Here is a 26,373-nt window from a genome sequence, read left to right as displayed (position 1 = left end):
ACGCCAGGGTCAAGTGATTAATCCTCGAGTTAACGTTTATTGAACACTTAATCCCTGTTAAACACCACACTAAGCCTTTAAGATGAAATTCTCACAATAAACCGATGGATAAAGTGCCATTATCCCCATTGTGCAGCTGAGCAAACTAAGGACTTTGTGAACAGGGTAACGACATTAAGAAATCCATTTATTTCGATTGTGTATATATTCAATAAGAATAGTTCAAGGAAATTAGGCGACAAAATGGTACAGCTAAATAGGGCAAGTACAGAACCCAGACGTTGGTATTATTTCGTATTATACCCAACAGCATCTTTTGACGGGCAGTACTGCATGGATCTCAAACGGCCAAAGCTCGATCCCCAGTCTGCCCAATGTTTCTACTTCATCTTCCTCCTCACTGCCGCAGGGTCAAGGCTGGAGAAGGATAGGTAGGAGCAGAAAACAACAAATGACCATCAGTCCCACCAAATAATCTAGTAGGGAGTTTGCCAGACAAAGAAGCTTGTCGTGGACCCCATTTCCCTTTGCCTTCCGGCCAGACTGTAACAGCTAAAGCTTTCCTATGAAGAAACTACTCTGGAAGTGCCATTTAAAGTGGGTTTAAAGGAAGTCCTATTTGGGGGGCTCCCGCCCCTCCCCCACCCCGTTTCTCCTCATATTTGGAACTACCAATCCCGGCGTGCCCCGGGGCGGCGTGGACGCAAGAGCGCGTGCGCGGCGGGCAGCCGTTGGCTGGAGCAGCGGCTGCGCGGGTCGCGGTGCTGTGATGTCTGCGAGCGCTGGCAAATCGAGCCCAGGATGTAGAGTTGGCAGTGCCTGACGGCGCGTCTGACGCTAAGTTGGGTGGGGTAGAGAGTAGGGGGCGGTAGTCGGGGGTGGTGGGAGAAGGAGGAGGCGGCGAATCACTTATAAATGGCGCCGAAGCAGGACCCGAAGCCTAAATTCCAGGAGGGTGAGTCTGGACACGAGAGAAAGGCACTTAACAACGCTGGAGAGGGAGGCAGGCTCGGGATGGCTGAGGTTTAGGCGCCTGGGGTGGCACGGGGTGTGTCCTGAGAAGGCAGCGGGTAGCTCTTTGTGCAGGGAAAGCGCATTGCAGAGGGTAATTTTGGTGCGTCATTAGGAAGAAAACATTTTGGGAAGCGAAAGCGTTACCGAGATGTTAAAAATGAGAGTGGGAGCGCTTTACGTGTGACACACTTTAGTCAAGTGTTTGTTATTGTTCTGAGGCAGGGGGCGCGGAGAAAGTAGCCTATTGTAGGGAGGCGACGGGTACGCCATGGCGGCGGTTAAGGGAAGTGATGTGGCGCGGGGGAGGGGAGGGGAGGGGAGTTAATGGTGGCCGTTTGGGGCGCCCGTGCGGGATTCCCCGGTCGCGTTGGCCAGCTGTTAGCGGTTCTGGGCTTCCTCGAGCTCCGAGGTGGTCGCGTTCGGCGTTGAAGCCGAGGTGCGATGGGGGTGGGGGTGGGGTGGGCTTCGCGCCCCAGGGCGGGAGAACTGCGTTGTAAAATGGCTGCTGCAAGATGGCTGCCCCACCGTGGCTGCCGGCGTCTCGGCTTCGGTTCCCAGACACACTTAAGGGCAGATGCAGCGCCCCCTTCAACAAGGCCACACGGAAACCTGTTCCGTAGCGTTTACCTCAGCGAGGGGTGGGGGTGGGGGGCTAAAAAAAAACGATGAGCGTTTCCATCTGCTTTGTGTTGCCTGAAGGCATCACTTTCGTGGCGTTCTCCGAAGAGCGGAGTGCCAAGATTTATTTGACTGTGAGTGTGCGTTCTTGCTTGCGGATCCTCGTAATAAGTAAAGAAAAACAATTTATCGTATTTCCGTTTATAAGCCCGTTGCCCTGATGTCATTTTTTAAGCATAGCAATTGTTTCATTAACGACAATTGTAATTTATAAGGAACGGTGGTGTGAGAGTTAAATTGATTTTTATTGTCTTTTGAAAGTATTTTGACTGACGGTAGAAGCTGACCGCCAATGGAAGATAGTTCTTTTATCACAAACAACACATTATTAACGTTAAGGTGAAGGCTTCATAGTAAATAAACTAGAAAGGAAGTAAATCTTATAGGCAAAAACGGAAACTCTGACATTCCCTTTCATTGCTAAACAGGCTTGTGCTAGCTTTCATGAATGCACATGTCCATACGTTCTGTATAAATTTTGTTTCAGGGATGTTCAAACTAAAGTGTGTGTTAGAATTACTCTTAGGATCATGTACTTTATGGACTATATAAGGGGTTTCCAAGGGTATTCCAGATAATGAGTGTTTTTTTCTTCCTAAGAGACTCTGTGACCATTCTCTCATTCTTTTTTTTGTTTAAGCAGTTGGGTTTACAGTAAAATCATGCATAAAATAAATGTTCCCTTATATCACCCTATTAAATCTTGATTTGGTGTGGTACATTTGTTACCATTGATGAAAGCACATTTTTGTAATTGTACTATTAACTGTAGTCCCTGCTTTAACTTAGAACTCACTGTGTTGTGCAGTTCCATTTGTTTTTTTTTTTTCCAGTAACATATATACACCCTAAAAATTCCTAATACCTGTCTTTTCCTACCTGAAGAGATTGTGACTCTATTGTACTTCCTATGGATTCATTATCTTAGTAGGTGCTTTATGGGATTCTTAATGTAGGGTCAGTCGACAGAATTCGGAGTCCAGTGAACTTGGATGGGGAAAAAATATATACCTTTATTATTTTCCCACTTTCTAACAGAAATTTAGTATTTTAATTATGAATGTAAGCCAAATAAAAACCTACGGTAGTATTAACAGTACTGTGACTGTCAGCAGCAAAAATGCGTTATTTCCCATGTCAACATTACAGTTGCAGAAATTTCAAGATATTGATTCTTTTTATACTTCAAAATGATAGTTATTGGATCTGCAGTTAAATCTTACTAAGGAGCACATGTAATGCCATACAAAATTACATTTAAAATATTTTGATAACTTTCAGTTATAGTTGGTTTTCTTTGTATTTCCTTATTGCGTTTAAAAATGGTGAACAGTTGATTGTACACCATGAATGTGTACAATCATTCATGTATATATTCACATACCAGTGATATATTCACATACCAGTATTGCGATATAGTTACATACTGGTATGGTATGTGACTATATCTCAATAAAACTGAATAAAAAAATTTACATGGTAGTTGATAAGAGGACAATATTTCAGCAATTTTTTTTCATTAAATTTAAATTTAATTTTTGTATGTTTTTTGTACTTTTCCCCCAACTTTTGCCACAAAAATATTTTATGAAATTCAGTTTGATGGCTAAATGTTTTCAGTAGCAAATGATGTTTTGTCTTACTTCTTAACATATTTTTCTAAAGATACAATTTATTTGGTAGCAGTAGGAGACAACTGTGGACACGGGATTTGGAAAAAATTAATGTCTTCGAACAACCTTTTGTTGCTAAATGTCCTTTTAACTAAAATTATCACAAATAAGTGTCCTTCTAAACGTGTATATATATTATGCATGCATATATAATATATCTGTAAAAGTTTTGATAAATCACTCATCTATAGTATTTCACAAAAAGCAAATTGATACTAATCACTTTTTCTTCTAGTTGGTGGCTAAATTTTTTAAAGAAAAACCAGGAAGGAATGATCAGATTACTTAAATTTGGGATATCAAGCAAACTGGGTAAATTTTCTATCTGCTTTCTTTCTTTTTTTTTTTTTAAATCTTCATTTTATTGAGGTATATTCACATACCACGCAGTCATACAAAACAAATCGTACATTCGATTGTTCACAGTACCATTACATAGTTGTACATTTATCACCTAAACCAATCCCTGACACCTTCATTAGCACACACACAAAAATAGCAAGAATAATAATTAAAGTGAAAAAGAACAATTAAAGTAAAAAAGAACACTGGGTGCCTTTGTCTGTTTCCTTCCCCTATTTTTCTACTCATCCATCCATAAACTAGACAGTGGGGAGTGTGGTCCTTAAGGCTTTCTCAATCCCATTGTCACCCCTCATAAGCTACATTTTTATACAATTGTCTTCGAGATTCATGGGTTCTGGGTTGTAGTTTGATGGTTTCAGGTATCTACCACCAGCTACCCCAATTCATTAGAACCTAAAAAGGGTTGTCTAGAGTGTGCATAAGAGTGCCCACCAGAGTGACCTCTCGGCTCCTTTTGGAATCTCTCTGCCACTGAAGCTTATTTCATTTTCTTTCACATCCCCCTTTTGGTCAAGAAGATGTTCTCCATCCCATGATGCCAGGTCTGCATTCCTCCCCGGGAGTCCTATTCCACGTTGCCAGGGAGATTCACTCCCCTGGGTGTCTGATCCCACGTAGGGGGGAGGGCAGTGATTTTCACCTTTCAAGTTGGCTTAGGTAGAGAGAGAGGGCCACATCTTAGCAACAGAGAGGCATTCGGGAGGAGGCTCTTAGGCACAATTATAGGGAGGCCTAGTCTCTCCTTTCAGCAATTATTTTTGAACAAAACTACAGCAAAAAAATTTTATCATACAATAGTGTGGCCTCTGGGCTATATGTGAAGCTGGTCTTGATTTCCCCCTTTTAGCTTTTGGGACCAGATTTGATAATAAATAGTAAGTGTCCATAAATCACTGTGTGCTGAATAGACTATAGAGTTTAGAATTGACTCTGGTATGACTCAAATAAAAACAAAGAAGTTTTGTTTGCATCAATTACAACTTGAGTAATAAAAATATGCCCCTCCAAAAAAAAAAAAAAAAACCATTCAAAGAGGAGGCCCATAGGCTTCACCAGACTGTAAAGGGTCCATGTTACAAGAAAGTCCCTAATATAGGTTATGAAAGTCCCTAATATAGGTTATCAAAGGAGGAAAGTCACTGACATCTGGAACAGTCTAGGATGGCTTGCTGGAAGAAGTGCTGTATTTAGTTCTGAACTAGAAGGATGGTAGAGTGAGGTGAATAGGAGCAAATGAGGATCCATGTGCTGCTGTTCATAGTAGTTAGGTGGGGGAAGAGTAGGAAGCAAGGTAGGGATAAAGTTTAGAAAGGTATGTCCAAGAATCTCTTTACTTACCATCTCTTTCCATGTGTGTTTCTGTTTTTGTGTGACTACTGAATTCTCTAACCATCTTTAGGAAATTACAGGTATTTATAAAATATGTTCAGAGAAAATCTCCTAAGGAGAAAAGGAATATTCTGTTAATGCTAACAGAATTATCTTGAAACACCATGGAAGTGTATATAATGGTAGGAATATGAATTATCAAAATGAGGTAGCATTTTTTGTTCATGATTCTTTAAGTTACACAGTTTTCTCATAAGAAAACTTTAAGCACAGTGACTGCTTTGCACCCTGCTTGGTTTTCCACTTGAACTTTTATTAAAGCATAGGGTAAAGAAAACTTTTGGCCATCTAGCCTGTTTTCATAGTGAAGGCCTTCTGCCTTGTCAGGAATTAAGAGACTGGCTGATGCTGGCATTTGAGTAATGTTCCTAGTAAGCGCAATCCATTGGGAGGATGGGGAATGGAGAGCTCATCAACCCTGAACTTCAGAGCATTAAGCAGAATTACCTTTGTAGTTTGACATTTGAAAGGGTTGAGTGGAGAAAGATAAACCATATCTGATATGGTGGTTTGCTTTTTCCCCAATTATTACTTTCCTCTTCCTTGAAGAACAGTCATTTCTTATCCTGGGTCATACTCCACTGCAAGCGGTGTATTTTGTTTTCTGCAGAATTAGGGTCACATAACTAGAATGGAGGTCAAAGGCCTGGCAGCATCGTCAGCTGAAAAGTAGTAGTAGGCAGACCATTTTCAGAGTGCCTTTAAAGTTTATCTGGAAAGTGTGATTAGAAGATAGGGGTATGCCCTTTGGTGCTGCTGTTTATTGTTAGCATTATAGCTTATTTGTATCCCCACCATTACCCACAATATTTAATGAGGACTTTAGCCCAACTTGCCTTAGCTCCAGACATGTACCTAATTGCTTACTACATGTCTCCATTTTGGGATGTGCTATAACCACTAACATAGTCCAAAATTGATCTGAATTCCCTCCTCCTGTATCCTGTTCTGGTTAATGCTCCCACCAGCTTGGGAGTCATAAACCTTATGCTTTTGTCTTACCTGTCCTCACTGTGTTTGACCCATTTCAGTTCTTATCCTTGGACTTTTGAAGACTTTGACTGGTTTCCCTGTTTCCAGTCCTCACTTCAAGCTTTACATAAACCCAGCAACCCCTGGCAGTGGTTCTTCAGATTGGACCACTGCACAAGAATTATGTGGAGAACTTTTATTTAAATGTGAGGTTCTGGGTCGTACCCTGGGAAGTTGTAATAATATGGGTCTCTGGTGAGGTTTGAAAATGCACATTTTTAAAAACCACTGAGAGTGAGTCAGATTTGGGAATCCCTCTGTACAGGATAAAGACCAGACTTTATAACATGGCTGACTTACATTACAATACCTTCCATGATCTGTGTAATTTTCACTTCTTCTGCCTGTTTATCCCATGTTCCAATGTTAGTGAACTACTTGAGAAAGTTCTCTAACAGTGTCACTTGATCTCTTGCTTCTGTGGTTGAGAGTACATTTCCTTCTACCTGGACCCTTCTCCGTGACCCACCCAAATGGCCCATCATTTCTTTCCTTATTGCTAACTTATGAAGGTAGTGACAACATGAAGCCCAGGAAATTGTTCAGAACTCTTTGTTTACATGTCATAGTAATCCAAAAGAGTGCTTAGCACAATCAGGTACAAGAAAGCACTGGATAAATATTTTGTCAAAAAAATGAATACTACAAGAGACACATTTTAGACACAGACACACACATACACACACACAAAAATGAGTACTGTTAACTGTAAGATATACAGATTTGCTGTGGAATAACTATTTCAGGTTGAAAGTATATCTATAAATTGTGGCCATTTTTAAAACTGTTTTAAAAGCAACAGTACCTTTTAAAAATGATGAAACCTGTATTGCCCAGTATTTGCTTAAGGATTGAGCTAGTACACTTGTTGTGTTGTTTTTTTTTTTTAAACAGGCATCAGAGATGTATTGAAAGTCAAACACCAGACAGTGCAATGATTCATAAATAATTGGAAAATTACAACCTGGGTTTAAGATCTTTATTGATACTATTCCATGAGATAGTGATATTTTCCACTCTGAAGGGAATGCAAGATATCTAGGGATTAAGTTGAAATTAAAAGGTTGATTGTTGCTTAAAGAAAATTTTTAAAAAAGATAAAAATAATACAGGACACATGAGAATGTCAAACTAATGGGGATGCCCACAGCATGTACTCATTCACTGCTCAGAGGTAAGAGTAGTACACCGTTTTAATTTAATTTTAGAGCTGAAAGAGCTGACCCTGTTGGAATACTTAACTTTTGTTACCTCTGGGACTTTCGAAACCAAGTGGACCGAAAATTTATATCACAGTGAAGTGTAATCTGAGGTGTTGCCAGGAATTACCTGCCTGAGTTGTCTTGTGAGCAAATTTGGAACAGGGCTTGCTTGGCAGAGTTGCAGGGTGCATTTCTTATCTTAAGCATGGGTGTCATTCCAGGTCTTACTTTAGCTGCTTTGATTTCATTTAGTGTTTTGTTGTTGTTGTTCTTTGAAGCAACCCAGCACCCAAAAACTTACCAGATTGAAGGAGTGAATATAGGTGGGACAAAAAAATCCAGCCATCCCTGATTCATATTGCAGCTTTAATGTACATAATATTTTACTCAGTTAGTAAAAGTGCTGTTAACAGGGAAGTAAATGGCCTAAGCTTGAAAAACACATGGGCAGAAGCATTTAAAAAACTATATTCACAGAAAACAGTGGAAAACAAACCCTGCCAGGTAGGTAGCTGCAATAAATTTTGTGTATTTGCTTAGTGGGTGATAAGATGATTCGATAATTTAAATAGATAGAAGTTCTGGTAAATTGTTTTTTTGTTGGTCAACTCAGAGATTAAGGTATTTTCCTTTAGGGTAGGGTTGAAAATGGGGGGAAAAGGTGAAAAAAAATGGATCTGGTTGAATTTATATTTGAAGTGTCTATATATAAATTTTACTTGGAATATTGTAATTTCAATTTATATTTGAAATGTCCATATATAGATTTTACTTGGAATATCTTAAGTGTGATGTCTGTCACAGGTGCGAATCTTTTTATATTTGAAAGAGAATTGCAATTAATCCCGTACCTTTTTACCTTTGTAGGTGAGCGAGTGCTGTGCTTTCATGGGCCCCTGCTTTATGAAGCAAAGGTATGAAAACTTTTCCTTTGACGAGTTGACACTAACTACTTCTAGATCTGACTTTTCAGTTTCAAATTTCAATGTTTTGTTGCCTTGGAAAGAGAGCTGCCATTTTTCCTTCTCTGTTCATAGATTTCCTGATCTTTTCTGGGTTTCTTAACTACTTGCTTAATGGGTCAAAATGAATTAAAGCATAAGCATTGCTACTCATTTCTGACTTGGCCATACATCTTACTGACTTGCTAAAGGCCCAGTAGTTGGAAGAAGCATTTTACAATTAGCCAAACATAAACAGAATAATGCATTTCAGAGTTAAATGATTTTAGTAAGACTTGACTCTTTATTAACAATTGTAGTCTTTTCAAAATGAGCATATTATAAAATCCAAAACAGTATAAGTAGTTAAATTGGAGGCAATATATTAATTCTTGGTGAATAGCTTATGTATTTCTCTATGAAAATAAGTCCGTGTAAAGTATTGGCAGCGTGATTAACCATTTTTTCACTACTTTTTACTGGTGTTTTGATACAAAGATTCATGTTTTTAAAGTTCTAAAATGCCTAAGTTTGCAGTCAGATTTTTAGGAACTTCAAGTGAAGTGTGTATGTATATATACATCTATCTTGATGGTATAATGGTAATAAAATTTAAAAGTAAATTATGAATCCTGTTGGTCATTTATATCCCTGGGCGTTCGTTATTTTTGTTGTATCAGCTTCCAGTAAACTCGACTAAACTGGCAGGAGTTTCTCTTCTGGCAGGAAAACACTTGGGTGAACAATTTTAAATGGCTATTGGGATAGCTTAAACTATGTGGTTCTCCTCTTTGTTTGCTTCTGAAAATGACTTTTAAATCCAAAACCAGATATTTGTCATTTTTCAAGTTAATGACTTCTCTAATAATTCGCTCTTATTTGTTTGACTGCTTTTTTTTGTTATTATTATTCATTTTATTGAGATATATTCACATACCACGCAGTCATACAAAACAAATCGTACATGTGATTGTTCACAGTACCATTACATAGTGGTACATTCATCACCCAAATCAATCCCTGGCACCTTCATTAGCACACACACAAAAATAACAAGAATAATAATTAGAGTGAAAAAGAGCAATTGAAGTAAAAAAGAACACTGGGTACCTTTGTCTGTTTCCTTCCCCTATTTTTCTACTCATCCATCCATAAACTAGACAAAGTGGAGTGTGGTCCTTATGGCTTTCCCAATCCCATTGTCACCCCTCATAAGCTACATTTTTATACAACTGTCTTCGAGATTCATGGGTTCTGGGTTGTAGTTTGATAGTTTCAGGTATCCACCACCAGCTACCCCAATTCTTTTTTTTTTTTTTTTTTTTTAAATCATCATTTTATTGAGATATATTCACATACCACGCAGTCATACAAAACAAATTGTACTTTCGATTGTTTACAGTACCATTACATAGTTGTACATTCATCACCTAAATCAATCCCTGACGCCTTCATTAGCACACACACAAAAATAACAAGAATAATAATTAGAGTGAAAAAGAGCAATTGAAGTAAAAAAGAACACTGGGTACCTTTGTCTGTTTGTTTCCTTCCCCTACTTTTCTACACATCCATCCATAAACTAGACAAAGTGGAGTTTGGTCCTTATGGCATTCCCAATCCCATTGTCACCCCTCATAAGCTACATTTTTATACAACTGTCTTCGAGATTCATGGGTTCTGGGTTGTAGTTTAATAGTTTCAGGTATCCACCACCAGCTACCCCAATTCTTTAGAACCTAAAAAGGGTTGTCTAAAGTGTGCATAAGAGTGCCCACCAGAGTGACCTCTCGGCTCCTTTTGGAATCTCTCTGCCACTGAAGCTTATTTCATTTCCTTTCACATCCCCCTTTTGGTCAAGAAGATGTTCTCCATCCCACGATGCCGGTTCTGTATTCCTCCCCGGGAGTCATATTCCACGTTGCCAGGGAGTTTCACTACCCTGGGTGTGTTTGACTGCTTTTGAGAACATAAAATGTTTTTAATCCCTTTACTATTTAGGCTGATTTTTCTGCAGCAAATTACTGTTTTTCATAAGCTAGTGGAATTCTTTATATTATAATATAGTTTGAATGTTTTTCTTTAACTGAATTTTTTTTTTTTTTTTAAACATGCAGCTCCTCGCTAGTTAGATTTTGAGAAAGGACAGGCAAATAGGTTTCAAAAGCTGGTCACTTGTATAGCTTATCTAGCCTATTGATGATAAGGTTTAAGTTGACCTTGTATTCTTATGGTTCTTCAGCTTTGTTGAACCTTTTGTGGCTAATTTGCAGAATTTTATAGCTCTTGTCTAAATGCTTAGTATTAAACCACATTTTATTTTGTTCTTTTTGGCCACCAAAAAGTTTTAAGCTAGAGAGTGTCTTGGAAAATGGATATTTTAAAATTAAGCAGATAAGTCTTTTTTTTTTTTTTTTTTAATTATATTTCTAAGTGAATTTTTTTCTTCTTTATTTCAGTGTGTAAAGGTTGCCATAAAAGACAAACAAGTGAAATACTTTATACATTACAGTGGTTGGAATAAAAAGTGAGTATTAGATCTTTTTATAGTTAAATTGTAGTTTGTATCATAGATGGGCAAAACAAGCATAAGTGCAGTTTTAATGTAATACGGTACATATTGAAAAAGGTGACTCATTTGTAGTGTGATAAAACTATTGTTAATAAGGGTCTTGGAGCTATTTTATTTTAAATACACTTGATTCTTGGGAATATTTCTTGTTTTCTAGTATAATGTCTACCAAATAGGTTTATCCTATTTGGCAGAGCAGCACACTTTTTTCTGATTTTGGTACATTTTAGACCAGCCTGAATATTTTGGCCTTATTAGCACACTCGTTGACTGCATATATTATTTCAAGCAGCTATACTCAAAACTAGTTGGGATTTTCCACCTAGAGAAGGTAAAAGAAAGAAGATTGCCTAATTTTTGAAGTGATGACAGTTTACAGAGCCATTTTCTGAACTTTGGAAAAGCATTATAAAATATTGACAGTGATTACATGTGGCTTACTTTTTTAACATGTTTTAGCACGGATAAGAGAAGTTTAATCACCTAATCTAATTTTTTACCTCCAAGAGTTGGAAAATTTTGGCAATACTGTATTGGCCTTTTCTTGCAAGTAGATATGGGTATAGATTGATCATCAAGAATATTCCATCCAGTGGAACTCTTGCAGTGGTGGATCTTTCTCCAGTAATTTACCCAGGCCTCATTTTTTGGTGCCTGTAGTTGAAGGGCCTGTAATTCTTACTGAGAGGTTTTTAATGTCTTGTATTAATGGTGTTTTGTCTTTAAAAAAACAGACACTGCTAATAAGTGTAGTTCTTTAGGTGTTGTTTTCTAGTAACTTTTAAGTAAGACTGTGTCACTTGGAGCTGTCTGTGGTCTGGTATACCTGGTTCACCATGTGGGCGGTGCCATCTGATTTGATGGGTACTTCACTGCCATAATGATTCTCTCTGCCGAGTTTACTGGCCCTGTGACTTTGTTCTTGTTTTTTATAGTCACCTGTTCAGGTGACTAGCCCACTTAATTTTATTTCTTTGTTAGAAAGTTATTTTCACATATGAAATGCTTTTACCTAAGAGGAAATATAACCTTAGTGTCTTCATTATTATAATCATGGAAAGGTGGAAATCTAAAATGTTGATAAAAGCACTCATTCTGACATTTTTTTCCCTTGGTTATAAGAATTAAAGCATTTCTAATAATAGGTAGGTAACTCAGTAATTCAAAGTGACCCCATGGACTTATATATTTTAAATATTGGGAAATTATGGAGAAAGCTGTCTTGTGGTCTTTCAGAAGTAAATATGCCTTTAAATGTTATTCTGATATAAAGAGAATCTCAATTCTTTACTGAAAATAGGGTACCTTATTTATGCCTATTATGAGTGGGTAGGTTAAATAAGTCCAAACAGATTATTAAAGAAAAACGAATAGCAGATTCATGCCCACTCCCCCACGCACATTTTCAAAGATTTGTGTTAGAATTTCACCTTAATAGCTGTGAATATAGTTTTTATGTTTGATTTCTTTCATATATAATGGATAGTTTGTGTAAAATTACACATAGATGTAATGCACATCTCAGAGACTGGATTTTATTGCATTTGTATAATTTGTCAGAAATTGTGGAAATACCAAATGCTTTTTTTTTTTAATTTTGTTGCTTAAAAATTAATAATTTTTTTTCTTTGGTATTAGAGTCCAGAAACAAGTAAATGACAGGCTAATGTAGATTTTGCTTTTTGTTTTCGGCTGATTTTATAAATTAGTCTTTGGAAAAAGAATCAGTAAAAATGGCACTAAATATTAGAAATCTTTATTAATATCTTTGTAGATGTATTGAAAAATATATCAAATGTCTTTTTTTTTTTTAATTGTGAGTTTACAAAACAATCATGCATAAAATACAGAATTCCCATGTATCACTCACCCCCAATACCATGCAGTTAGTGTGGAACATTTGTTAAAATTGATGATAGCGTTTTTAAAAATAATTGTACTATTTTGTTTTAACAGTAGTTACCTTTGTTACAATTGATGAAAGATTATTAAAATCATATTTGTCATCCATAATTTACATTAGGTATATATTTTTTCCATACACTATCCTATTATTCACACCTGTTAGTATCATACATTTGTTAAATTCATGAAAGAACATTTTTATACTTGTAATATTAACAGTCGTCCATTGTCTACAATAGGGTTCACTGTGTGGTACAGTCCTATGTTTTATCTTTTAATTTCCTAGTAATACATACATACTAAAGTTTCCCCTTTTAACCACATTCACTTCTGTAGTTTAGTGCTGTTGATTCTACTCAAAATAACGTGCTATGATCTCAACCATCCATTTCTACATCTTTACCATCAACCTAAATAGAAATTCTGTACAAGTTAAGCATCAACTTCCCATTCTCTAATTCCAGTCTATCTGCTGGTAACCTGTATTCTAGGTTCTTTTGTGATTGGATTAGTAAGTAGATAAATAAAATTTGTATTCAGAGAAGGAGCCTTTAACCACTTTGAAAGGGAGAGGAGTTACTCAAATGCCTACAGAGTGTGTTGTGTTTTTGTGTAGGGCTGTATAAGTAGTACCCGTGGATCATGTGACTTTGGGAATTAGTCACAAGCTACTTTTGAAAACTTGTGAAAAATTTTTTATGCTTGAGCAACACACAAGAATTTCTGATTGTCCTTGACTTGGCTGCTTGGTGTGATGTTTCTCAGAGCAAAAGATATATTTTGTTTTCCTTTGGTTTACCAAGGATTTTCAGCTCCTGATAGATAAAAAGAAACAGTAGCAGTGACTTGATTTTTAAATCAAGGTGTATATTTAGATGCATTTGGAAACATTTAATGAGGTTTTATATCGGGGAGAAGGGATTTGCAAGGTGCTAAAAAAGAAATTTGTAATTTTAAAATGGCTCATTCCCTTTGATTTAAGAGAGAATTGGAATAGATTTAAGAAGGCATAAATAAGATCCCTCATTTTGGAAAATTGGTTTGTAGGATACCTTATTTTTAAAAAAAATCACCCAACAAAAGCGCAACCCCAAATTGGAATTTTCTTAAACCTCAGTAAACAGGTATTCTTGTTTCAAAAGCATAATAGGTATTAAGATAATTCTAAGTTTTTTAAAGCCTTACTGGAATTTGTTGATATACACATTTATATATTCCATTTGTAAATAAATCTTACTGAAGCTTAAGCTAAATTCTGCACCTAGTTATTGAGAATACTTTGTACTATGCTGTCTGTATCAGAAGTGCTGTGAGGCCCAGGCGCTCTGAAAAAACTTTGAAGACACGTGAGGATATTGTAGCCCCTTTTCCTGTTCCTGAAGGAGCTCCCTCAGTACACCACCCCCACCTGACCTCTAGGTAAATGCATGTTTTTAAGTTTTTTTCTAGGAAATCATGTTGAGAATTGCTCCCTTCTCCCCCCACCCGTCTTATTTTTTCTAAGAGGTCAAAGGTGGGAAATCATAATTAAAAGACAGCTTTGAGGATACATATACTTGTATCACTAAAGGAGCTCCATCAACAGGAAAGGCTCACGTTGCACAAAAAGTTCAACATTCCCTGAAAAATAATCTTCTTTTTTTTCCCCCCTTTGAGGAAAAAAAAGGTGTAGAAATCTTGTTTTCGAACTTTTTCGAAGTGCCAATTGAATACCTTAGCAACTAGGCATTTTAAGGGAGTGGATCTACCTTTTGATGTTTAGAAAGTCGGCTTTTTGGTCAGCCTTGGAAGTGTTAGTTCAAATTTGTGAGTGAATAAAGGTTTAAAATCATGTAGTCTGATAAACCAATGTAGTACCTTAATTTACAGGCTTAGTTGAATCAATATAGGTGGTGGGTGAGTATTATAGATCCCCTAATATGTTTCTGACTTCTTATGTGTTCGTCCTCTGAGTTGCTCTCAAGTATTTCCTATGCATTACTTAATTCTCGTAACAGTTCTCTGAGACAGATACTGTTGTTAACCCATTTTATAGGTGATGGGAGTTATACAACTGCTGTGACAACACAGCTCAGTAGCCAATTCATTTGGGGTTTTAAGGAAGAAGTTTATTATGGTCTCTTGTTTTTCATTTTTAGCAATTAAAATTCTTCAAGATAATATTTTCATTCTGAGAGGCTAAATGTTTAGGGATTCTTATGTTAATTTAAGTATTGTATCCTTATACCATTTCTAAAAATCATTTGAATAATCTGCTGTTGGATGCTGGCAGTTTATTTGGAGTGCTGCTTCTGGGAATATGCTATTTTCTACCTTTAGAGGGCAGAAACATTCTTTAGAGTTTCATTTTAGTTGACAGTGCATTTGTAGTGCTAGGCTAGTTCATCAAATTGCTTCAGAGAAATCTAAAAGTCTTGCCTCTTGGATATCTGAAATATAGTGGGAGAAAAGAACCTGAACAGTACTGAAAACATGTTTGATATTTTAACTTTTCTCTTTCTCAGCTGGGATGAATGGGTTCCAGAAAGCAGAGTACTCAAATACGTGGACACCAATCTGCAGAAACAGAGAGAACTTCAAAAAGCCAATCAGTAAGTTTGTTTTGCAAAATGAATATGAGGAAATGGCTGTAAATTAATTTTTGGGCATGTAATGAAAAATAGGAACGGATAGGCTGCCGGCATATAAGATGATTCTTAGTACCTGTCAGCTGCTGAGTTATGGCTCGGACTTAAGGTAATCAGACAAACCTTTCTGGAGTAAAGGAAGTACCATACCTCTCATTTCTTGATCTGTCTTTAGAGCTAGGTAGAAAACGGAGAGATTTTGGAAATTGCTCTGGTTGCAATTGCATTGTTATCTTCCGTTTTCTCTTTTGTGCTGTGGGAGAAACAAGACGGGTGAGAAAACTTTGGCATTAGTGAATTCCAGATTTTCTATTATATGGGCTCTAACCTAATTTTGGTTATATAGAAGGGCCAAATTCTTAAGCCTTTAGTCTCCCTTTCTTGGGGTTTTTTGTTTGATCTTTGTAAATACATTATCTTTATGCAGCTTGTTAAAAACTGTACCAGAATGTGTATAGACTTGAGAAGAAATGTTAAAATAGGCACCTTAACTTCCCAGATTTTTCATCAGCATCATTTTCAATATAAATCTCTAGGTAGAATCAAGTTGGCGCAATTTATTTTTCCAAATTAAGTATTCAGTTTATAACTTTTCAAAATTATTTTTGAAGGGAGCAGTACGCAGAGGGGAAGATGAGAGGGGCTACCCCAGGAAAGAAGACATCTGGTCTGCAGCAGAAAAATGTTGAAGTGTAAGAAGTGCTGTCTTTGTTTTAATTTACAAAATTGAGATTCATACTTCATAACTGATTATCATGTGTTAGATGTCATTGAAATTAGATACTTTGGAAAGGGAGCTTGAAGAATGTCTGAGGGAGCCTGTGTCATTAGTTTGTCAGTCATTAAAAAATACATATTTTTTAGTTTTCTTTGGCAGGTTTTCTTACTCTGTTTTAATTGTATGTGTAAATATATATGCATATAATATTTTCTCTTCCAAGGATCATATTGAATTGTCAGTAGGATACAGGTTTTTGAGAGATTTTTGTCAAGGTTTGCTTTTTCAGTAGTGTTAAAATTTATACTAATTTAATTTTCCCCTTGAAGTACATGGTAAGAGTATGTGAGATATTATGGTTTCAAATACTCCACAAGTCTCCCCCAAAAGAATACTATTTATTTGTTGGTAACTTGTTAGATTTTAGAACATTTTGGTAATTAGCCTAGAGTATGGAAATTATATGTATACTCTCATTATGTATATCGAAAGTTTAATAAGTACCAGAAAGTGGGTATAGGAATGGTAACTTTAAATATTCTTAAATAAGTATTAACAGTGTTAAGGATATAACATTGTTATATCTTTTATTAAAAGATTTACAAATGAGAGAAACATTTCCATTCAGGAAGAAAATATTTTTAATGAGGTTTGAGATCTGTGGTCATCTGCTTCTTGTCAAAGGATCAAAAGTTAAACATGCTCTAAATATGATTTATCTAAGAGAAGTTTTTATGCTTTTCCTTAAAATTAGTATTTACACTCTTGCTTTTAGAATTACTGGCTTGATTTTCTACTTAAAAGTAACATGTTAGTAATGAAATTAATTTTGTGTTTGAAGCTTAAGATGTTTTACCTTTTTGAATGAGAAGATATTTAATTTGGCAAGGGTTAGGTGTGTTAGCATTTGAGCAGCTCATAGCTTTTGTTTGAGTTAGCAATGTTTCCATGGCCTAGTTCTTTGGAAAACTGCTCTGTTGTGGTATTCATTAAGATTTAATAGCAAATGAAGCAGCAGTTTTTTTCATTCTGTATAAAAATATGGATGTTATTAAGTAGGATTTTGGTTTTTTACTAATTCTTTATTTTGTACTAAAAGTATAGAAATCTAACTGGGGTGGTAGTATGCCTAAAGATTATTTTCATTTGAATATAAACTGTGCTGTGCCGTTTCTACTACAAAAGTAATAGCTGAGTAAATACATTAAAGCCATTTAAAACTCACATTTTCAATCAATGCTTGGGACAGTGGGAGCCTTTTCAAATTGGCTCCAAGATTTTTAAAGGATTCTGAGTCTTTGGGGTCTTCCTTGCCAATGATAATGATAAGATGTTCCAAGCTTATCTTGTGCATTTCCTGCCCCACGCAGGAAATCTTATTTTTCTCCAAGGAGCCTTCCTTTTAGTGGGAAAAGTGGCATTTTGATAAGATCAGAATCTGAATTAGAGGTCGTCATGTGAGTTTAAGTAATTTTAAGTACTGTTACTCCCTGGTAGAGTAGGAGGTTTTTTTAAAATAAAGATAGTGGGTAATGTAAACTTAGTGAATTTTTTTTATGTTCTTTTCCTCTTGATTTGAGGTATTGATGTGATTTTAATGTTAACCCTATTCCATACTTAGTGTTTGCTAATTATCTTGTAGCTGTCTCTGAATATGCATAAGTATAAATGCTCTGATTTGAAAGTATGAGAACCAGTTAATACCATCATTTGATTGAAGCCTAGGTCCTTAATAGTGAATACATCTGAATTTTGTTGGTACTTTGACTTCAAAGGCTGTGCTTTGATGGTTCATTATTTACTTATTGCCTTTTCTTAAAGAATGACTTAGAACTTCAGTCATTCTTTGAGGTAGGTTGAACCTAACAGCTTATTTTGAGTATACAATATTTATTCATTGAGGCTTGGAAATAGGAATACAGGTGAACAGCATTTTACTGTTTTAAATCTATTGCACAGTTTGAGAAACTAGCTTGTATGTGTAATTAATTCTACAAGCAAAAAAGTTGAAGCAGGAATGTCTAGGAGTCCTTATTAACAGAAGTCATTGAAGTGTAGGTTATAGATCCTTGTGTTCAGATTGAGATCTGTTGTCGGTGTTTTTATTTTATTTTAATCGTAGGGAAAGAGTGGATAAGGGAAGAGTGTAACGTAAGGACTCTTGGTTTCTCTTGGCCCCATGTATTATTGAAGATGTACAAATATTTGTATTGTAAAAATTATCATAGATGTGGAGGAGAATACCTGTACTTCAGATGGCTAGATTCTTGTGTTTTGGAGTTGTAAAATGAACTATAAGCCCTAAATTAAATGAATACAGTTAATTAATACTTAAAATTTGGGGGGAGGGTAAATATTATTTTAAAGTTATAGAAAAGTGAGAATGTTAAGATTTTCTGATATATTCTACCAGAAGAATCCATAATCACAGACTTCATGAATTGTTTTCCTTATATTCTAGAAATTATGTAAAAAGCAAAATTAGCAATTAATTGTTCAGTGCAGTAGTTAGGCGTAAGTTAAGTTGCTATTAAACATGATAACGAAGAGGAAGTAAACATTAGGAAGTAGAATAATGGAGCAGGTGTTGAAAAGGAGGAAATACAGTTTGGAAAAGAGATAAAGGGAAACAGGTGTGGACCAGTGAGAGTGGAGTAACAGACTGGTCTTAAAGAATATTCAAATCTAAAACTGAATTATGCAAAGCTACAGTAATTGGGGAAAAGTATTTTAGCCCTTGCAACATTTTTGTTTTTGGTAGGGTTAATCAATAGAATAACCCTGGAAGGAAGTCTCCTGAAGTATTCTTGGCTTATTTTTCTTTTATGTGGAGGAGGTGTGAATTTAACCAATTATCGGTAAAAATCCTTGTGTCTGAGTAAGAAACTATATTTACTGCCTGGTCTTATCCTGGATGGCAGTATTTCTCTACAAACTTGACGCTGGTAAAAGGGAATTGAAATAAAGGTTGTTTTAGTAGAAATAATTATTTATCTTTGTCTCTTTTTTTCTCACCACCTTTCAGGAAAACAAAAAAGAACAAACAGAAAAGTAAGAATATTAACTTTCTTAAAACTAATTTGTTTTACCTTTATAATGTTTACATTTTATATTACTGTTAAATTGAATGTTACATTTTAGAATAAGCTTATGTTTATTGATATAAATCTCATGGCAGTACGTAGAGTTAGGTAAGTGGTGGTGACACCTAATTCTGATGTTCTTTTTACTGTGGAGAAACGTAAACAGTTAATTAACTTTTGTCGTCTTGAGTCTTAATGACTCACCTTAAGATGAATGAAAGATAGTAATGTTATTAAATGTTGCCTTGTGCTAAATGGTTTTGTAAAGCTGTTTAGAAAAGATATATTTTTGATAGGATTTTGATTCTTTAACTTGGATTCAGGTAACACCTATGTAATGGAAAATAATGAAAGGAGAAGGTGTGTCAAGAGACTATTTTCCTTAAAGAGTTTCTTACTTAATTAGCTAAAAAGTATTGTTTTACCCTCCTGAATTTTTATAGCACCTGGAAATGGAGATGGTGGCAGCACCAGTGAAACACCTCAGCCTCCTCGGAAGAAAAGGGCCCGAGTAGATCCTACTGTTGAAAATGTGAGTTTTTCCTTGAGAATTTAAAAATTGCATGTTAGAATTCTCATCCATGTGTTACAACATAATAAAATAGAGAACTTTGATTCTCAAAAGCATTGCTACATGTTGTACAACTGAAATGAGATTTTTATCCTTTTTTTCAGTTAAAGGATGTATTTATATACATCCTTTTTCATCTGTAGCTCTAGATTCCCCCCACCCCCCAACTTATTATCACGTAATTGTGAAAGCATTAGGTACAAAGCAGAATGTTTCTTTGGTGTTAGATTGGAAAGATTTATGAGGTCACATTAAAAGATGTGACCTCATAAAAAGTACCATGAAGCCTTTCAGTTACACAATTGTGTATGTGGGTATAGTAGTAGAAAATTCTTACAGGATAATGTATCTTATTTATAATTTATTGTATTTATAATTTTCCAGGTTATTAATTTAAAGAGTTTTAATTAATGTTTCCATTTCTGAGGCTGAAGTTACAAAGCCAAAATATGTTGAGCATTGTACGTGGACAGTTACTGAAGACTTACTCAGGAATGAATACATTTAATTACTTTTGTGTATTCAAGATGTAGTTTTTTTATGTTTATGTTATGTTTGGGATAATCCCATATGAAAAATATCAAGTTAAAATGTATTGAGTCACTGTGTTCATTTTCACAAGAAGAGGAAGTTTGCTGAAGGATTTTTGCCTTCACATGAAAAAGCATTGAACATCAACTATTGTGTTTCAAGAGAAGATCTTTTCTCTCCCAGCAACTAGCTATGTTTGGTCATGTTTACGATTTGTGAAGTAACAATTTCAGCTGTGCATTTTGACAATTAAAAAATGGATACCCAATACCTCTAAAGGTCAAGAAAAGCAGTCTTTTAGAGTTAACTCAGCATGTAAAGAGAGCTTTTTCTATTTAGGAGGAAACATTCATGAACAGAGTTGAAGTTAAAGTAAAGATTCCTGAAGAACTAAAACCATGGCTTGTTGATGACTGGGACTTAATTACCAGGCAAAAACAGGTAACTTGAAAGCTAAACAGATTGTAAGTTTTATTATGTTCGTATGACCAGTAAATACCGTTTTAATTCAAAGACTGAACAATTTGACCATCAGGAAGAATAACTTGGAGATGGATAAAAGATTTATGAAAGTCCTTAAGTTTATAATGTTAAAAAGGGCAAATGTAACTCATTTTTTGGAGGAGGTTAGAATTCAGCTCATTTTGAAAATTCATTGTTTCCAATCTTTCCTATAGAGATGGACTGATTTCTGGCTAATAAATGCCAAAGCGTTGGTAATGTTAGAAAATCACCATTTTGTAACTTAGGAAATTGTGGATTTAGGCAGTGATAATTGATGATTGTTAAAACTATTAGGTGAAAGATTTTGGAGAACTTGAGAGTGGATGAATCAGGCCAACAATCACTGGACACTAATAATCTTGCCGTTGTTAAAAATGGGACATCACACATTATTATGTTCCTGCCCCTGCTAATAGAATATAATAGGAAGTATATATCACAATCTGTGAGGTGTTTATGGCTCAAAAGAAACCTGAATCTTATCAAGCTCATAGGTATAGTAACTAATTTATAGGAAATAGAGACATAGAGGAATATATTTAACATCACAAGATCCAGAATGAGAAATTCTATAGGACAGATGAACCAGTTTCTTTTAACAAACAAATGGCATGCAGAGGGTGGGGAGAGTAGTGAATGCTTGAGGATTGAGAGATTTAAGAAATCTATCAGTCATTTACAGTGTGGAACTTTGGATCCTGATATGGCTCTGGAGCTAATCTTAGAGGTTTCATACCTTTTTATCTGTGATCTTGGGCAAGTTTACTAGGCCTTTTTGTGCTTTAGTTTATACATTTAGTGGATTAACAGTACCTACCTCCAAGTGTTGATGTAAGGATGAAATGAGTCTGGAACATAATCAGCAGACAGTAAATGATGGCCTAATATCATGGAGATACATGCATGAGTGGTACCTTCCATGTATAGTAATTGTGTGTGTGTGTGTGAGACAGTTCGTGTTTTTTTGTTTTTTTTTAATATTCATTTTATTGAGATACATTCACATACCACGCAGTCATACAAAACAAGTCGTACATTCAGTTGTTCACAGTATCATTACATAGTTGTACATTCATCACCAAAATCAATCCCCGACACCCTCATTACCACACACACAAAAATAACCAGAATAATAATTAAAGTGAAACAGAGCAACTAAAGTAAAAACGAACACTGGGCGCCCTTGTCTGTTTGTTTGTTTGTTTCTTTCCCCCACCTTTCCACTCATCCATCCACAAACTAGACAAAGGGGAGTGTGATCCCCATGGCCCCCCCAATCCCACTGTCTCCCCTCATAAGCCACATTTTTATACAATTGTCTTCAAGATTCATGGGTTCTGGGTTGTAGTCTGATAGTTTCAGGTATCCACCACCAGCTACCCCAATTCATTAGAACCTAAAAAGGTTGTCTATATTGTGCATTAGAGTGCCCACCAGAGTGACCTCTTGGCTCCTTTTGGAATCTCTCTGCCACTCAAGCTTATTTCATTTCCTTTCACATCCCCCTTTTGGTCAAGAAGATGTTCTCCATCCCACGATGCCGGGTCTACATTCCTCCCCGGGAGTCATATTCCAGACAGTTCGTGTTTTTAAAGCTGTGCTGTCCAGTGATAGTAGCCACTAGCCACATTTGGTATTACAATTAAATAAAATTTTTAGTTCTTCAGTATCTTTAGCCATATTTCAGGTCCTGAATATCACATGTGAGTAAAGGATTCTGCGGAAGTTTGTATTGTACAGTTGGCTGCTTTAAATGCTTTACTTTTTCCTATTTTGGAATACTGTTAGGTAATAATTTGTTATGTTAAAGCTTTTCCAGTGTAATATTTCTTTAAAAAATAAAATATCGGTATTCAAGTGTGTTTTATGTTTTCATAGCTCTTTTATCTTCCTGCTAAGAAGAATGTGGATTCCATTCTAGAGGATTATGCAAATTATAAAAAATCACGAGGAAACACAGATAATAAGTAAGAATATGACACCCATTTATTTATTTATTTAGTACACACCCTTTAAGTATACCCAAAGATATTTTTCTTTTAGGTGTTTTCTTATTTTTAAATACATCATCTTAAACTTACACTTTTAAAAATAAATACCATCAGAAACTAGCAAAATAGAATTCTGTTGGTTTGATACAGACAGGGCTTGCCTGACAAAGTTTCTTACAGGCTGAAAGGTAAAATTGAGGCTGTTCTGTAGGTAGCCATTTAAAAATGTCAAAACCATTCTTATTGAGGGTTATAATTTGTCAACCCCTGGTTTAGCAAATTTCTGAAATTTATTTAATGTAACATTAAATCCTTTTAAAAAATAAACTGTTGATGTTTTTGTGTTGTTCATTAAGTTCAACCTTAAACTTAATCTCATGTTGCTAGAATTAATCTCTGTCCCTAAGTTATTTTTATTGGCCAGCTTTGAAAGTAAATCTGTTCATTTATCAGGGAATATGCTGTTAATGAAGTTGTGGCAGGGATAAAAGAATACTTCAATGTAATGTTGGGCACTCAGCTGCTCTACAAATTTGAGAGACCACAGTATGCTGAAATCCTTGCAGATCACCCTGATGCACCCATGTCCCAGGTGTATGGAGCGCCACATCTACTGAGATTATTTGGTAAAATGCCATTGGGAAACAAAATTCAACTTTTTTTTTCTTTGGGCCTTTAGTAATTAACTTTTTTTAATCTAAGTGAGCAAGGGGTAACAACTAATTTTCAAAAACATAACCATTTTAATTTGAACTCTTATCTAAAATGTTAACTATCAAAATCTGTTTAAGAGTAACTCATGTATTTATGTATGTTTTGCTTACATAATTAAATAATTATGTGTTTTGCTTACATAATTAAAATACAAAACTTGACTGAATTCTTTTGTTTAAATAGTACGAATTGGAGCAATGTTGGCCTATACACCTCTGGATGAGAAGAGCCTTGCTTTATTGCTGAACTATCTTCATGATTTCCTAAAGTAAGTTTAAGACTGTGCTTGAAATTATAAACATGAGCGAGTACAGTATACTGAAAACTGCTCTGATACCAAAAATAAAACAATATGTGGTGTTAGTATAGGAGTAGACAGATGGTTAGTGGAGCAGTATAAAATTAATGCAAATACATGGTAACTTCACAAATAACAGAAATAGCATCTTAGTGCAGTAGGGGAAGAAGATGGACTGTTTCATAGGTGGTGATGGGACAATTGGCTAGTCATTTGGAAGAAAACAAAGCTAGATCCGTGCTTGTTAATCTATGTATCAAAATTCTAGATGGATCAAAAACTTAAATGTAAAATTGAAAAGTTACTAAAAAAGGAAAAAAATTGGAATAATTTCAAAATAATTTTGTAGTAAGAAGGGCCTTTCTAAAAATTAAACTCAGATATAATATAACAAATGATTGAGAAATTGGACTATGTGAGGTTAATACTCTGTATGGTAAAAGATCCTGTAAACACGTCAAAAGATGAAGCGGGGAGAAACATATATGTTTGTTACATATATGATAAAAGTCTGCTATCTTTAATACACAAGGAGAAGGTCTTACTCCGTAACAAGCAGATGAACAAACCAGTGAAATGTGGAACATGGAAATTCATATAAATTGCAATACAAAAGACCATTAAAAATATGTTCAACATTATGATAAAAATGCAAATTAAAGTATCAGTCTTGTCATATTGACCAAGATGTAAGGTTGGAAATGGGGAAAAGGGGAATCTGGTCACTGCTGGAGAGAGAAGTTGGAACAGCTGTTTGGAGGGCATTTGACAGTGCATATTAAGATTTTAAATATGTTTACTTTTTAACTTTGACTTAAAAGTAAAAAAATTTTCGAGCATGTTTATTTGCATTGTTATTTTATAATAGTGAAGAATTTGAAGCAACCAGACATCTTTTAAAAAGGGTAAAACAGCTCTAAATCTACTGGTATGGGAAGATGTCCATGTTGTGTTAATTGAATAAAAAAAAATGAGTTGCAATAGAGGGTATGGTATGATTCCCCTCATTTGTAGAGAAAAACTGAATCTATGTTAAAAAGCCTGGAAAGGTATGGATCATGGGGTGTATTATTTCTTGAGCATGGTATATTGAAGTGGACATATTACTTTGTAAGTTTCTACATCGTAAGTTTCTGTATTTAAGTTTTCTTAATGACCTCATCTTTTATAATAAAAAATTTTAAACTTCTTCATGGGCTTGGCCAGTAGAATTTTGTTTCCTAGAGGTAGTCCAGGTTCTCAAGATGGTATTCTGAGGTCAAAACTGTTGTTTTAAAATAAAGGAGTAACACTGGACTTCCACAACTTTATGGATAGTGTTTTCTGGAATATAACCTTATTTACCTGGGTTATAGTTACGGTTTTACTGTGAAGGAATGATTATCTTAGTATATTTCAGGAAAGTTTTTATGTGGCTTATCGATATGTATTTCAAGATACGATTTTTAAAGATATTTGTACTTAATATTTTAATTTTAGGTATCTGGCAAAGAATTCTGCAACTTTGTTTAGTGCCAGTGATTATGAAGTGGCTCCTCCTGAGTACCATCGGAAAGCTGTGTGAGACTGCTGACACACACTTACGTTTGAACCTCTGTTAACAAGTTTTTGTTCCTAGTCCTCTTGTACAAATGATGTACTTTGAAAATGTTAGTGTATAACAGAATTGATGTATGTTTGTTTCTGTTTAATTTTAAACAGAAAATAAAAGGGGTTATTCTCCTTTTTTTCTTTTCTTTTTTTTTTTATTTCAAAATTGCTGCCAGTGTATTCAGTGATGGACAACAGAATGCTGTAGAGTGTTTTATGGCCTAATTGACAAAGCTGCTTTTGAATGCTGGTGGTTCTATTCCTTTGACACTACGCACTTTTATAGTATGTGTTAATGCTATATGACAGAATGCTCTGATTAGTGCCAAAGGTTCAATTCAGTGTATATAACTGAACACACTCATCCATTTGTGCTCTTTTTTTTTTTTTTCTTCTTTATGGTGCTTAAAGTAAAGAGCCCATCCTTTGCAAGTCATCCATGTTGTTCCTTAGGCATTTTATCTTTGCTCAGATTGTTGAAGAATGGTGGCTTGTCTCATGGTTTTTGTATTTGTGTCTAATGCACGTTTTAACATGATAGACGCAATGCATTGTGTAGCTACAGTTTTCTGGAAAGTCAATCTTTTAGGAATTGTTTTTCAGATCTTCAATAAATTTTTTCTTTAAATTTCAAAGCGCAATGTGCCTGTGTGGATGCATTACAAAAACCTTCGTATATTGTGTAATTCTTGTATTTAGACTGGTTTTGCAAGGGGATGTTTAATTTTCTGTTTTGGCCTTTATGGAATGAGAAACTTTGTTTTGGTACCTAGCTTGAGTTTACAGCAGCTTTTGTAATTTGCCCTCCCGAGTCCCAGTTAAAGCTGGAGGTTCACCCTATTTCTCTGCTTTCTCCCAATTTTTTTTTTTTTTTTTTTTTTAGGTAAAAATCATGATTTTATTAGTTTTTTTTTTTTTTATTAAATTCAGTTTTATTGAAATACATTCACACACCATACAATCATCCATGATAT

General features: G+C 35.3%; 1 protein-coding gene across 6 annotated transcripts; it reads left to right on the top strand.

Moving 5' to 3' along the window:
• Positions 1-866: 866 nt before the first annotated feature.
• Positions 867-26,034, top strand: MORF4L1 (mortality factor 4 like 1). 6 transcript variants are annotated; one of them, XM_037833263.1, is made up of 14 exons: positions 938-955; positions 3,601-3,677; positions 8,222-8,268; positions 10,755-10,822; positions 14,075-14,191; positions 15,277-15,363; positions 16,011-16,091; positions 19,143-19,168; positions 19,644-19,732; positions 20,642-20,743; positions 22,685-22,773; positions 23,251-23,423; positions 23,695-23,779; positions 25,289-26,034. In XM_037833263.1, the coding sequence occupies exons 2-14, from the start codon at positions 3,638-3,640 to the stop codon at positions 25,371-25,373; spliced, it is 1,089 nt and encodes a 362-aa protein (XP_037689191.1). In that variant the 5' UTR covers positions 938-955; positions 3,601-3,637; the 3' UTR covers positions 25,374-26,034. The 6 variants fall into 6 exon arrangements, with proteins under 6 accessions (XP_037689190.1, XP_037689193.1, XP_037689191.1 ...); XM_037833261.1 differs by lacking the exon at positions 938-955 and adding an exon at positions 7,832-7,858 and having other exon boundaries at positions 3,623-3,677; XM_037833262.1 differs by lacking the exon at positions 3,601-3,677 and having other exon boundaries at positions 867-955.
• Positions 26,035-26,373: the final 339 nt, after the last annotated feature.

The sequence above is a fragment of the Choloepus didactylus genome, chromosome 4 (assembly GCF_015220235.1).
Source record: "Choloepus didactylus isolate mChoDid1 chromosome 4, mChoDid1.pri, whole genome shotgun sequence".
In the NCBI taxonomy this organism is placed as follows: Eukaryota; Metazoa; Chordata; class Mammalia; order Pilosa; family Megalonychidae; genus Choloepus; species Choloepus didactylus.
This window is presented reverse-complemented; position numbering and strand designations above follow the sequence as displayed.